The sequence below is a fragment of the Pyrgilauda ruficollis genome, unplaced genomic scaffold, assembly GCF_017590135.1.
Source record: "Pyrgilauda ruficollis isolate IOZ18807 unplaced genomic scaffold, ASM1759013v1 scaffold29, whole genome shotgun sequence".
In the NCBI taxonomy this organism is placed as follows: Eukaryota; Metazoa; Chordata; class Aves; order Passeriformes; family Passeridae; genus Pyrgilauda; species Pyrgilauda ruficollis.
The window spans coordinates 8,153,692-8,168,963 of NW_024524266.1; the positions used below are offsets into that span (position 1 = coordinate 8,153,692).

The 15,272-nt window shown below is 39.3% G+C and overlaps 1 protein-coding gene across 2 annotated transcripts in view; it reads left to right on the forward strand.

Moving 5' to 3' along the window:
• The window catches only part of GLRA2 (glycine receptor alpha 2), a 121,352-nt gene that overhangs the window by 31,838 nt on the left and 74,242 nt on the right, over window positions 1-15,272 (forward strand). For both annotated transcript variants that reach the window (XM_041472385.1, XM_041472386.1), the window contains exons 5-6: window positions 12,464-12,546; window positions 13,358-13,495. In XM_041472385.1, the coding sequence (XP_041328319.1) occupies window positions 12,464-12,546; window positions 13,358-13,495 (221 nt within the window). The remainder of the gene's footprint in view (window positions 1-12,463; window positions 12,547-13,357; window positions 13,496-15,272) is intronic.

Sequence of the window (15,272 nt, forward strand, 5' to 3'; positions counted from 1 at the left end):
GGATTGTTTAAAATGAAGTAATTACAGGAGTTTTTTTTCTTCCTGGGGATGGTTCTTGATTTTTTCCTTTCTTGCACTGTGGAAAGTAAACATGATAGTATTTGTTTAACAAGTTGTTTAGTGAATTTGCTCATCTGTAAAGCAGATTAGTTTAGAAGGCAGTTATTTCTGATGGGATATTGTGGTTTTGACTGCATTTTCATTAAGGAATTACTATTGATCCAGGCTTGGGATAGCTGTACTCTTTAGGATGTTAAATAAATAAATATTAGCATGGAACTTCATCCACTTACATAATTCTTGTGGAAATTCCTTGATAAGAGCCCAGTAATATTTGGACAGGTGAAGCAGGGTTACTGAGCAGGGTTTCAAATTGCTCTACCTGAAGGGTTTGAGAAAAATAATAGGATACAAGGATGGTACCAGCACTAGCAGAGTGATAAATATGCTGTCACTTACAAATATTTCCTGTTTCACCCTGAGAAAGAAATGAATGCATCTGTTTGTCTGAATGACATCAGACACCATCTTAACTGGAGGAAACAGTGCAGTTGGATGATGCTCTGGATGCAGATGGATAGTTTTCCTGACATTTGGTCATGCAGCAAAAGTGGTATTTTGAGCTGCCATATCACATTTGTAAAATTCCCACACTTAAATGAAAATTAATTTGAAGCAGAGTAAGGAGAATTCCAAGAGAACACTGAGCAAAGCTTTTCAGTTCTCACTTGTATCACACAGCAGTAACAGAGTAACCCGGCACATCGAAGGTGACATAGAATTTTTTAGCACTTTCTGGAGTACGGAAACTGGAAATCAGGAGCAATTAGAAATACTTGTCTTTACTCTCTAAATACTGGGCTAGATGCTTCTATTTGATGCCAGCTGCTTGTAGAAGAAACAAAGAATACTTTAGTGACTGGTTCCAGTACATTGGGAATGTTCACTACTGCACCAATAGCACTTTGCCTGCCATTGTGATATTTAACATTTAGCATTTAGTGTGCTTTAAGTGTTTAAAGCACTTCACAAATGCCTCTGGGATGTAGCAGGTAGGCTGTTTTGTCGTATTTTCACATTTAACAAAATCAAGATCAAATTAATACATAAATACAAATCTGTTCTTTGCATAAAGTTAGTTTCGAAGTGCTCCTGGTAATTAATGGGCAAGAAGCAAGGTGTGTGTATTATATGGCAGTGGTATCCCTCTTCCCCATATACTGCACCCAAAACATGAAAATACACCATGCAGGAGGCTGAACTGCCTTGTGCTGTTAGGTGCTCTCAGAGGCCAAACCTGCCCTTTCTGAGCAGAACTTGGAAAGTCATCTGAGACAAGAGTTCATGGTCCATATTTTGCTGAAATTAGACATTTGGTGCTCAGAAAAATCATGAAAAGGTGAGTGAGGTTCTGTGCCATGTATCACCTCCTCTGCAGTGCTTGGCTGTGGGAATTATCTCACCCTGTGGTAAGCATGAGGCTTTTCATCCTTCTCCTATATAGCTGGTCAAAGAAACAAGCCTAACACAGCACAGAAGAGGCATAATGCAGATTGCCATCAGAGTTTGCCTTATAATAATCATGATGCTCATACTTGCACATTCCTACAACTATATTTAATTCCTTGGGAGTTGTTACAGAAAATAAAAAGTTGTTGATGGTTGATGCACCCACCTCTGAATCATAACTTTAGGAAGCCTGATTTTTATATGTTTTCTGCATGCTCAGATGATTACCTTGATGCCTTTTTTGATCTCAGATAGCATGCTGTGTACAGCCTCAGGCTCTGTAGCTGGGTAACTGCTCTGCACCTTTGGGTGCTGCAGGGAAAACCAGAGCATTGTGGAGAGAACCCAGAACTACTTAGTACTGCAAATATATGCTATTGCCACTGGAGATGGAGCAACAGCTCTTAGAGACACCTGCATTTTGAGAAGTCTGCAATTACAGCAGTTATATTCAGCAAGGAAATTCACTTTAGTCAAGATCAGTCTCAGTTCCACTCATATAAAGCAATTGAAAAACTGTTAAATAGCTATAACTTTTATTTTAAAGCACTCTGTAGAGAGCAGTCAACAAGAAATTTGTAATAGCAGTGTTGAATAAATTAGTTTGTGTTTATATTGTGTGCTAAAAAACCAGTACGAGTTCAAATGATAACCTACACAGTTTCACCCCCTCGATACTTGTGACTCATCTGCTTCCAATCCTTGACTGATTTCTGCATGGATTGGATTTTGGAGGGGGTTCTGCCCTTGCAAAGTGTTGCAGCACGGTGTGATGGTACCAAGAGTCCTGTTGCAGGCACTCACATTCTGTATGACACCTGCATTTTGCATTGCACACCCCACTGCACGGGCTTTATGTTCCAGGGACAAGGATCGTGCCTTCTCTGCTCCCTGAGGACACCTGGGACATCAGGAAAATGCTAACTAAACTCACAGAAGGCTTTATATTCTCTCTGAGCCACCCATTTGTACTACCTGATTCCCACAAACTCATTTCAGGCTGCCAGCCAACTCAGAATATTAGCATCTGCCTAAAAGCTTATTTTAGCAAAATGATAGAAAGTGGTTTTATTTAAGGTTTGTGGCTTTTTTTTCTGCATTAATTGCCTCCTTCTCTTTTTAATATTTTCAGTGCATCTCAGCCATATGAGATTGATTCAGAAAGTGATATAATTCAACCGTAATATTGATCCACAGCATTGAATCTAGAATATATTGGTCAGGAATGTAAAATGTAAATGACATCGTAAAAAAAAAAAAAAAATTAAAAATATATATATATATATATATATATATAATTTTTTTAACTTTCTGCTCCAGAAAACACTCTCAGTTGAGCTTTGCTCTGAATTGTAGTGCCAGTGTATTTAGCCAGAAATAGTTACAAAGCAGATTACTACATATTTTTAAATATGAGAAGATTTTAGAATGTGTTGCATGATTTAACAAGAGAGACACTTGGAATTCTAGGGAGGAGATCTGTGAAAATTTGCAAATTACATTTCTTTTCCTATTTTTGCTATTCCTGTTCAAAGAGCAATTAATTACCTAGGAAGATTTTCCTCAAGTCTTTCAAAATACCTGTTTTTCTGTCTTTCCTTTTCTTCCCAGTGCCAGAACTGTTAGTTATGTAGACAATTAGTACCTTGTGGTTTCAACTATCGACCTAGTTTTAATTGTAAATGTTGCTGTGGCTGAGGGCAGAGTGCCTGTTTGAAAGCACTTCTGTGCTCTGGGGCACTGGAAACAGAGAAGGCTCAAGCTGTTGGATTGCTCAGTTTGTGAGGCTGTTCTGGGAATGCTTACCAGCCCTCCATTCCACAACAAGGAGCTGACAGGGCAGTAGGTACATCCCACCAGTGGGAGCTGGTACCTCCCCAAGCCCTCACCTGCTTATGCAAGCCAAGAGACCTCTCTGTGAAACAGTAAATCTATTCAAAACACTGCCTCCCATGCCAGCTGCCTTGCTCAGGAGTTCCCAAAATCAGCCCTTCCTGGTGTGGCCCAGCACTGAGGGACAGAGCATTGAGTCAACTCCCTCCTGCACCCCCACGACCCCACACAGGTCTAGGTGTTACATCAGGAGTTATGATTGCCATGTCCATCATGTAAATCATCAGATGTAATCCATGACACTTTTATAATCCAGATTTTCTGAGAGGAACTTCTGTGTTTTGTAGTTGCCTCTGTAGTCGTGTTCTTTGCCCACTGGCAAAGAAAAGCAGGTTAAGGAAATACATAGGTAGCACTGCTGATCCCTCTGCAACAGACTGCTGATGGCAAAAAGTTCACTATCCTTCTGAAATGTATTGCTTTTAAATAAGATACAGTCTGGGATTTTTTGCATGGCTACTATAGAATATGTTGTCGTGTTGCCGTAAAGCCAGGTGTAGGTTTTCTAAAACAATTTTGGGGTACAGACATTATCAGCTAAACAATATTGAGGATCCATTTACACCCATTGTGTGTAAATCATCCATGTCCCAGCACAGTCTGGCCTAGCACAGTGGTAGAAAATTTTATATTCTACAGCCCTGTGTGCATTCTGTGCTTTAATTTGATGATTTCAATTTTATTTTACAATCTAGTGTTGGGATTTAAGAGGATTTGGACTTGACTAGCATTGTCTTTCCATGTGACAGATTGGCAGAGGTGGGATCACGGAGACATTATGTCTGTTTGCTTATTAAACTGCCACCTCACACAAACATATCTATTACCCCAGGTCTTATCAGAATAACACTGGTATTGACAAGGTGGTGATTTTCCCTTGGAAGTGAATGTCAATAATCATAGGGACATTTTCACTGAGAATTATTTCGTTTTTGTGCTGGCAAAATGGTACACTGCCCCATTTTAACTACCCTGACTTTACAAAAACACAAAATTTCTTTATATACATAAGTCAAAGTAAATTTTCTACATTGAAACCAAATCAAAACACTGAAGAATACTCAATGCTAACTGAAACAGAGAACATCTAAAACATTTTGGTGTTTGACAGCTACTATGTACTGCGGGCTGGGGCCTTATAGAGCTACAATCATTAAACTTCATTATGCTGCACAGTGTTACTGGGACACGGACACTTCCCAAATGTGGCTGCATGCTATGTGAATCCAATGAATTTGACAAATTTGTCTTCCCGTAAGCATGATTACAATAATAACAATGGTTTCAGAAACTAAAAAACTGCATCCTTTTGTGGGACAAACAGCCATTCTCATTACAGCTAAAGCCAATGTCCTTGGATTATCAGTAGCTCTCTAGTTTTCACCCTGCCTTTCTCCTTCCTTTTTGCCCTTACTCCTGCCTCTCCTTCTAGCCCCACTCCAGCCCTTTCCTGTTGGGGCCTTTTAAATAAATGAACTCAGATTCTTCTCATCTTTCGTGGTTGTTTCCAAATACTCTAATGCATCACCCATTCCCCTCTTTCTCATTCCCTCCCAATCTACAAATTCAGTCTGAGGATCTAGCCCCAGGTTTCCAATACCCTCACTTTCCTGTTGGATCTAAAGTACTTGCTTTGCATAACAAACAATAAAATCTAATAAATAAATAATAAAACCTAATGTGGGTACTTTGTTATGCAACTAACATAGCTATTGTGAAAACTCCATTGATTATACTGCTTAAGAAAAGAATAATTTACATTTTAATGACACAAAATTAGTTGCTTTTCACTTCATAAGGCATTTAAAGCAAAGCAGGGATATGGGCATTATATCTGAGCATGTACTGCCTCACTTCTTCCTCTAAGGCCAGACACATCCCCAGATGAGGCAGGAGAGCAGAGGAGGTAAATACAAACACAAGAGGGGAACCTCTTAGACCAAAGGACAACGCTGCCAGGAGAACAAATGGCTCTGAACTGGTCATAAGTAAGCTCAGAGAGGAAGTTACAAAGTTTACATCCATATACACCTTGAATTCCTGCAACAATATTCCAACAGAAATAGGGACAGACACACTATAAAATGAAATAAACTTTGATCATTTTTGAAAGGGTTGAGAGGATGTGACTCTGGATGATAGCAGATGATCAGACATGATGGCAGAAATGTCACTTCTACAGCCTCGTATTCCTGTGTCTCAATTAAAAAGGAAGACTTTGTTCTAAGTAAAAAAGTGAGAAATGCTGCTGGAGACCAATTTGTACACATGAAGTTGATCTTGCCTGGCAGGATCAAAAATACTGGCAGGTGGCTACTTCTGGATGTCTGTGCCAATGGGACGGTTGCACAGGCGATAGATGTCTGTGTACCACCCTCCTCATGGCTATTGGCAATGCCTGCCCTCGACTGCTGGTGATCAATCACTTCATTTAACCAGTAAAGGTTAGGTGTAAAATGATGCAGGTGAAGGAACCCTTCCTAAATGGTACAAAAAAGCATGTTTTTCTAGAACATGGTCCCAGGGATAAAGGTCTTTTGCCAATTGGATTGAAATATATGGCTTAGAACAGAGATGTCAGCATGCCAGGAGGAAAGCAACACCATACCAAACACACACTGCAGGAAAACTAAGACAGAAAATGACAGAGAATAAAAGAAAAGGTGAAACACCGTTCCTCATGTAAAGGAAACAAGTGCTTACAGAATTTAACTGTTACATACAATCACACTTGAATTTAATTTCATAGATTTGTTTGAGCAATAATTGGAAAATCATTTGCTGGCAGCTCATGTGCTGGCATTGTGTATCTGCAGACAGTGATTGCATTACAATGAGAAGTGGGATGCCTGAAATGAGAACTCCACCACCCTGCTCTGTGCCAGCTCCCGTGTTGTTAAGCAGCACATGCAGCAAGGCAAAGCACTGGAGGGAGTGAGGACATGCTCAGAAACAGCAGTACGTGAAACTCCAGTCTGTAACTCACATTTTGCCATAGCAGACAGGGTTCCACATCTCCTCTAAGCTCGACTTCAGCCCATTCCCACCTGGTAGAAATGAAGCTGCAGAACATGACAAATATTAGAGAGGAATTCCAGGACTCCTCAAAAATAAGGAAAAAACCAGTCAGTTTGACTGTTCTGTTTAACAGGACAAAGCCTGTATACTGTGAAAATTACCAGAATTGGCATTCAAAATGATGAGTCAGGTCCCTGAAAAAATAATGAGATGGACTACAAAATGAAAAGACTTTTAAAAGAAGAATGCCACTGGGAAATTTTTTCCTTCCTTCTGATAAGTGATCAGTGTGTGTGCCCTTCTTTCAGGCACCCAAGAGAGGGGGCTGGGAGGAATATAAAGACATTTTAGATTCTCCTCCCTGTTTCAGTGTCACTAGCCTGAATGGCATTTGCTCCTGTGTCATGCAATGCTGTCATGGTTGCTGTGCAACTTCATCTCCCCTGCCAGTTTAATAGGGAACTTTATCTGCTTGTGCTTAGGTAATATTTTAATGTTATTTCAGCAGCTAGAAGGATCAGGAGTTTAATCTTTCAAAGAAAAGAAGTACCACTAAAATATCTTTAACTTTATTGTCAGCTTGGAGCTTTAAGAAAAATACCAGAAACCTTGCAATTTACAATAGCATCTTTAGACTTAACAATGCTGGAAAAAAGAAATCCCACTTGTCTCACTAAATCCAACACTGAGGGGTTTGCACAGGTATTAGTTTTGTGATAAAAATGGCACATAGCCAATGCTACCAGTGATCATGCATGTGCTATTTATGTTCTGGTATTTGCAGCATAAAATCCTAGGTTGTGAAATCTCTTGTCCCAGCAGCTGAGGTGCAGATGGGCGTAGTGTGAAAGAATGAAGGGATAAGAATAGAAACAAAATGTTATTTTTAACATGATGCCTACTCATGGTGAGGCATTTATTGCTTTTCATGCTAGTGAGGAGATAATCTTGGGGTTTTTTTTTGCAGACAGAGGGGATTTATACCCTTATCTACAGGACTTTTTAAATTCCCCACAGTATTTCTATACATAACAGGACTGATCCTAGTTATTTATCATTACAAAAAGCTCTGTGCGGAGGCTGCTGTTCTGTAGCCCACTCACAACCAACCTTTCTTGCAGAATAACTAATGAAGAGAGAACTCCCCTGTCATGATATACCATGTATTATGATCCCCAGGGCCCTTCTCTTGTGGAGCAAGTGTCCTCCTCTGGGATAAGATGTCACTGAGATCAAGGGAAGTTTTGGGTGTCTTGCAAGACATCAGCTAAGGAATGATAGCTGCTTGTAAAGGAGTGGTTAGAATACAGTGGTTGCTGCAGACAAGGCAACACATCAAATCTCAGTTAAAATTATATATTGTCCTAAATTTATTTTTTAAAAATCCTGGATTATGTAATGTGTAAACGCAATTCTCTAAATGTTCAACAAAATACTAGCATTTCATGACTTCAGATTTGTGTTGCAGACCATTCACAAGCAGTCTGTCTGTAAAGTACTCTGAAGTGTTTTTGTTGCATTGTGAGATTATCAGAGAAGTGGTGTGATGGTCAGGAGCCCCAGCATTCAAAACCCTCAAGTGAAAGAATGAGATTGGAAATAATCTTGTGAATAATCTATTTGCAAAGATTTTATTTCTATTGAATATTTTTATTTTTAAATTTTTTTTAAATTCAAGATCCTTACCCTCTACTGATGGTGCTGCTTTGGGGATTAGTTGTCAAAGGCAGACTGGCCTCACAACTCAATACTCTGAAAGCAGGTGGGAGTGGCATTTGACAGGAATTGATAAACAGGAGAAGGAGGGGGAAAGGGTGTGAGGAAAGACCAGGAGGCAAAGGAAAATGTCTGGGCTCTTTGTCATGTAGGTGTCCCTGAGAGAGATGTCGGGTAGATGGGCAGGCATAGGAGGATGTGGAGAAAATGTCTCTGGGCTGGAGAAAGAACAGGATAAAGGCAGGAACAGGATAAAAGCAGCAAACACAGTATCTCAGCCCCAGTACTGAGCCCAGGACTTGGTTGCCCTGCACATAAATACCTCTGAGCCCCCTTGGCTGCAGGTGTGTGCCACCCCTGCGGTGTCTCTTCCCCGCAGGAGGACGGCGATGCAGCAGCTGCGGTCAGGGCAGCAGCAGTGCCTGTGCTGAGTGCTGCTGCTGGCCCTCCTGGGGCCATGGCAGCTCACACCAGGAGAAAACACTGACATTGCAAAACATGGTCAGCTGTGAAAGATAACCAGCATGAAGGTTTCTGATAAAGCAGTCAGACTATTTATTTTTTCCCATGAGATGGCTTATTTTGACTCCTGTGGCAGTGGCCACAGCCTAGAGGACCTTGCCTTCCTGCTTGCAGAAATTGGGGAATTCAGACCTCTGAGTGATGCTATAAGTGGGTTGCTGGGGGGACCAGAAATTTAAAGATTTTGAGTGGGGCTGGGAAGAAAGACAGGCCCACAATCCAAGTCTTAGTGATATCTCAGCACTTGATAGTGAAACCAGGGGATGAAAGAGGGGAGTTTGAATGAAATGCTGAGTGAAGAAATCCCAGCAGTGTCTGCTGCACTTTGAAGGCATTTAAGGTGTCAGGAAGAGAGTCCAAAACATAATACAGAGAATGCTGCCCTGGAGTACTTGGATTATAGCCCTGTCTGTGCTACAGTGCTGCTCAGTGACTTTATTTATTTATTTATTAATTATTTTTGACACAGTGGCAGCTAATTGTTCATTCTTTGTTTTCTGGCTCTGATTCCGTATTTTGTTCTGTTCATACTCTTATTTGCATTATTCTAGCGTTTGATTCTTCCTTGGCTGTGGGTTGAGTGAGGGAGCAGGGAGGGAAAGAAGAGAGCATCTTTTCCTCTTCTCTAAGGCAGCTTGCTGTCCCTGGCACGTTGCCTGGTGTGCTGAGGCACTGGAGACGTGACTCTCTCCTGCTCCCTCATGAGCCCTCTCTGCTCAGCTGGAAAATAAAATGTGCTCAGCCCCAGAGCTTTCCATGAGCCAGCTGTGCCACCTGGGTCTGGCTGCCGTGGGGTGGAGGGTGCTCAGGTAATGGAAGGCAAAATCAAGTCCCTGGTCAAATTCTTCTCACTTCAGTTTTACAGATGGTTCATAAAGCACTTCCCATCAGTGTTTTATGGTTCTCCACCACCAATCTGTTGTTTATGCATGTCAAACGCCTTGGTGGCTGGATGCCTGGAAAATAAAATAATTGTTCTGTAGCAGTTTGTTCTGTTTTATTAACGATTAAAGTATTCATCAGTGTAATTCCCCATTAAATTTGCTCTTGCTCCAAACCTCCAGGGGCCCTTCTTAAATTTGCCAAGTGTGAGACATTCATTTTGCTGAAATATTTTCTGTCAATGACACTGTTATTATCAACAACGTGGGTAGCTATATCTACCTAACACTTTCCATTTATGACCCCATGTCCTTATTAATGTAGATATTTATAAGTACTGACATGGCACCGGGGTTTGGAAACATTTACAGGCTCATAGTTTTACTGAAAAGAAGTCAATTGGTATAAATTGACCCAAAACCATGGACTTCAGTGGATCTATCTCAAATTCCAGCTACTGAACATTTAGTATGTAGTAATCTTGTTGAAAATCAGTGGATCTGTGGATGATACAGGGCTCTAACCACTTGTTTCAACACTTGCATTACTGCTGCTAAAAGGGACTAGAGGTAAAGATGTTAATTCTGAATGGTTACTGTGCTGAGGTGGAGGTAAAACTTTAACTAACTATAAATATGATGTCTTGAGCTACTCTCATCAACACAGTGAATAGAAATTATTTTTCATTTTTCAGAGGGTGAGAAGAGAATAATTAAGTCTTTGTGAAAGACAACTATTAGGAAGAGAAAGTAGGACATTAGGCTTTATGTGGACCTACAAAATGAGCCTACATAATTTTCTCATCTCACCTCCAGGGAAAAAAAAAAAGATATACCTGCCTTATATCAGTGGAGATAGATTTTTTTTTTCCTTGTGAATCTTGAAAGCTGCAACTGGGTGTATTTGCTTTCTCATAAATTTGATATTAAAATAACAAGGGGTCTTCCTGACCATGTGTGTAGTCAAACCCCCAAATTACTTGCATTTTTGGGGAGTAGAAAGGGCTGAAGAAGAAAGGAAACCCAGCCAGTGTGCAGTCCACACCTCACAGTCAGTAAAATCCAAGGGGTGAATAGACCATGCCTACTTCAATGAATGCAAACAAATTACATATTTACAAAGGCTGCATTTGCATAAAGGCATGTTTGAAAAGAGCTTAAAACATCTAAGCCATATTTAGAAGATGACTGAAAACTACGGAGTTTGATATAGCAATGTTTCAGGAAAGAGACCGAGGCACTGTTTTGTTAATGCTGGGGATTAGCAACTTAATTAGCTCAATCTTTAATGCAGGAAATTACCTAGCGAAAATGAGACTAGTTAACATTTGCAAGGACTTAAAATATTTAAATCAGGAAAGGACAGATTTTCAATGACACTTACACACCTACTAGATAAACATTTTTCTCTAGGTGAAAATTTTACTTTTTTAATACTTCTGCTATTTGATCCCAAAGGTTAAATGTGAATTTATTTCCTATGGAGATGTTGAGACTGGGGACTTCATCTCACTGCCACATAAATGTGATCTCTACTTTCCTGATACTATCATCTTGTTTGCTGAAGACTGTGTCAAGATGAAAATAGTGTAACTTTTTCTAGGTAGCCCACCTGTAGGCAACAGCAGTGATGTTGAATGTGATCTTAGATCAGGGTGAGACTATTTTGATTTCAGTTACCTAAATATCATCTTTTTGTCACAGTGATTTTATGGCTAGACCACCAGTCAGGTGGTCTCTGAAACTTCACATGGTGAAGAAATAGACTGAAAGACCTTGAATCAGTTGTATGTGATAAGAACCACAAAATTATCTTTGGAGAGAGAATTTAGTCAAGTATTTCTCTGTAGAAATCACATACATTTGTGGGAGAGCACTGTTTCAAGGTGATACTTTTAAACAGGTGACCTGTGGGTCCACTGACATAATGAAAAAATTATTGTCATTATAATGTGTCAATGTTTCTGTCCCTTCAAATCAGACTTGTTACTGCCCTTCATAATAAATGGGCGCAGAGAGGCTTTTTTTTTGCATTCTTTGTTTCAGAGTAGGGTTTTTTTGTGCTGAATGTAATCAGAAATAAAAATGTACTTTAAAAATATTATTTAAAACAAAGTCCTAATATTTATACTGTTTATCAAAGCTAGTTGTTTGTAATTAGGCCATCTCAATATCTTCGTTAGCTAAAAATGGTTTCTTCTCATGCAAAAAAAAGAAAAAAAACCCCAGAAGAGACAGTCTTGAAATAGATTTCAATCAAATGTTAAAAGGGTAAATCAACTAAAAAAAAAAAGGAAGAAAGAAAGAAACATTAAAAGTATTCCCATTTAAGTAAAGTTATGCTTTATCTGGGACAATAACAACTGAAAAATTAAAAGAGAAATATATTTTGTATGATTATGTTCCTTTAGGCTTACTTTCTTCTATCTGTACTCCTTTAATGCAATGTGATTTTTTTTTACTGAATAATGTTTTTTTCCTTCTTTTAGTGGCTGAGCAGTAAGAATGAAGGCTTGGAAATGGGACTCATTCCAACAGAACAGAAGCACTCTGTTAAAACCCCATGGTTGTTGTTTCCTCTTTTTTTTTTGCTTTTCCAAGATAAAACTTAAAACCATATGTCCCATGACCAGACATTTCAGCTTTTGGATTATTTGGTTCAGTATTGTGCACAAAACATTCACTGGTGCGTTATTGGAGAGCATCTTACTAACCTGGTGTTGTCTTCTCTGCCTCTGCTCTGCTCAGCCAGGGCAGGCTGTGAGTGCCTGCTTTGTTCACATATTTTGTCTCCACAGCTCAAAGGGGAGATGAGCCCAACCTTTGAGGTGTTAAGATTTGGTCTTGATCCTTTGAACTCCAAGTATGGGGCTTTAGAGGAAACCTGTAGATGTCTAACATATTTTTTTCCCTTCTAATTTTAGACTTACTTTAACCTTGTCCTGTCCCATGGACTTGAAGAATTTTCCTATGGATGTACAGACATGTACAATGCAGCTTGAGAGCTGTGAGTGACCAATTGCCATATTTATCAAATAACAAGTTTTTACCCTAACATTCCGTAATTAGATTGTATTTACATCACCACATTTGTGTGGTGAGACTCAGTATTCCTGTTTTGTAAGGGAATTATGTTTATCATCATAATGTGAGGGTTGCCTGTTTCTGTGCTGCTCCTGCTCCCTTATCTTTCTCCCTCCTGGGTCACATCACCTTACCCATCAGAGTTGCATCACTTCCAGGGGTAAATACAGCAATTCTCCCTGTATTCTCCACCCTGTGTGGGAGAAATTACTAGATCTCAGAAAAGTGAGAACAATTATTACGTAGCCAGAGATTTACTACGTCCAACAGAGTTAGGCTCACTTTTGGGCAATGGAAGTGAAATACCCAACGAAGCAGAATTCCTGTTAGTGATAGCTAAGCTAGTGTGCTAAACCCTTATTTATTTTTTTTTCCTGTTGTTTTTGTTTGTTTGTTTTTAAATTTAGGGGAGAAAGGATTTAGCTGTATGGCTATGAACTGTGGGCTGCCACCTGCCTTTGTGCCCAGAGAATCTTAGACTGGTTTGTGCCAGCAAAGTTATGTTTTGATGGCAAACCAGGGCAGTACTTCAGAATACAACAGTGTTTACTCTTGCTTTTAATAGAGTAATGATGCAGTTATAGCAACTGAAAACCAGGAGGAATTGTGCTGTTAATTAAACAGTTTGAAAATGTAACTGAGATAACACATGTTGCAATAAAAGACATGCTTCTCAGACATTTGCTCTTTTCTGGTCAGTTGCCATCTAATAAACTCTGATTCCTTTATTACAGTTGGCTACACCATGAATGATCTAATATTTGAGTGGCTAAGTGATGGACCTGTGCAAGTTGCAGAGGGTTTGACCTTGCCACAGTTTATTTTAAAAGAAGATAAAGAACTTGGTTATTGCACAAAACATTACAACACTGGTGAGCATTATTCTATTTTTTTTTATCAGTTGTTCCAATGGTATCTATTGTCAATTTGTAATGGAAAAATATGGGTAAAATTAAAAAAAAAAAAAAGAAGAAATTAACATTTGATTCAGTCACACTTATTTTTAAATCTGAATAGAAAGAAATTTTCTCTCTGTTATTATTCTGAAAGATTTAATTTCAAAGTTCACTATAATTTCATTGAAATGTTCTAATGTCCTTAAAATCATTGAAATATTTAAAATATTAAAAAACAGATAAAATATCTAATTGTTTTGATATTCTGAAAATGAAACATTTTGAAAAACACTCTTTTATTAAATATTGATTAATCAATTTTAAAGTACTGATTTTTCTGAACCTAGTTTATTTCTCCAGCATATCATATTTCCAATGTGGTAAAATATTAAATTTTCACCAGCTTTTATATGTAGTCTAATTTATGAGATGTAGCATGTGAAAAGACAATGTTTTCATTGCTGATCTGAATAGTGGATGGACATAGAATGTTGGGAAATTGTTTGTTTAATACTCTTTTAAGTTTTGTTCTTTCATTTGCTGTTTAGGAGTCTATAATGCTGTGTTTTGTCGTTTTAGCTTTACAGGGAAGAGGAAACTGTTAAAATTTTGATTTAGCTGCTTGGAGTTTATTTAATGGGGACAGCATTTTGAGAATAGTTTTCTGGGTGCTTTCTGGGATTAAATATAATCCCTCTCATCTAAAATAGCTTTTTCATCATTTCAGCATAAGAGCTGATCTGGTTGCAGCAAATACATTTGTTTCAGTCTGTGAAATAATACAATGAGAGATGTTCTGTCTCTGCCAAAAATAATGTCACATTTATTTGTTATGAAAATTGTTTGGTTTAATTTTTATAAATGCAACCTCTCATTTTGGAGCCCAAAGTACCAAGGAAGGAAAACTTTGTGATTGGCACTCCCACTCCTGTCTTCTCTGTAGTCTTCTCCTTTAGGTTTAGTGTGAAATTAAAATGTGGATAAAACGTATTACTCAGCCTTCTCCTGAACTCACTGTCCAGGCTGTGCCACAAAAGTCTGGAGAGCCTGTGACAGGTGGTGCTGCTCATGCCACTGCTGCCACAGGTGGCCACCACAGCCCTTCCCAGTCCCGTTCTGTATGGGCAGACTGGCCAGGAACAGCCTCTGCCCAGGTCTCAGCGTCTGCCTTTCAAGTCACAGCTCACTCATTTTAGAACTCCTGGGCTGTCAGAGGATATTATTCAGTGCCCACTCCTTTGTCAAACAGCCTCTGCACTCCCCTTTGTGCTGACTCTTGCACCTACCATTCAGCATTGTAGACCAGCAGGAAAATATAGGGACATCACAAAAAGGAGCAAACAGTCTAATTTCCCCTGAAAGGGTGAACGAGGGAAAATTCATCTTCATTCATTTTCCAATCAACACAAAAGGGTTAGAAACCATTAGCATGACACTTTAGGAATGAGAGGCTTTCCTGTAGTTCCTGTTTTCTGCCTGGAGTGAGTACCTAACCCAGAGTAATTCTGAAGCAGCACAGAGTGATTGCATTAGTAGCTGATGAGCTGTTGCAGCTCAGGACTCTGCATCTCCTGCTGTACAACTCCTTCCACTGTCAGGCAAGCTGAAACCTCTGTCCCCCGGGTCTGCTGTGCCCCAGCTGTCGCTTGTTTGAAGAATCTCTCAGTTCCACGAGAGATTGGTTTAGGTTTCCTGGAGTCAGACTTTTAGCAAATTCAAAGTAGACTTTGAGTTGATTCTGCTGTGAAACATA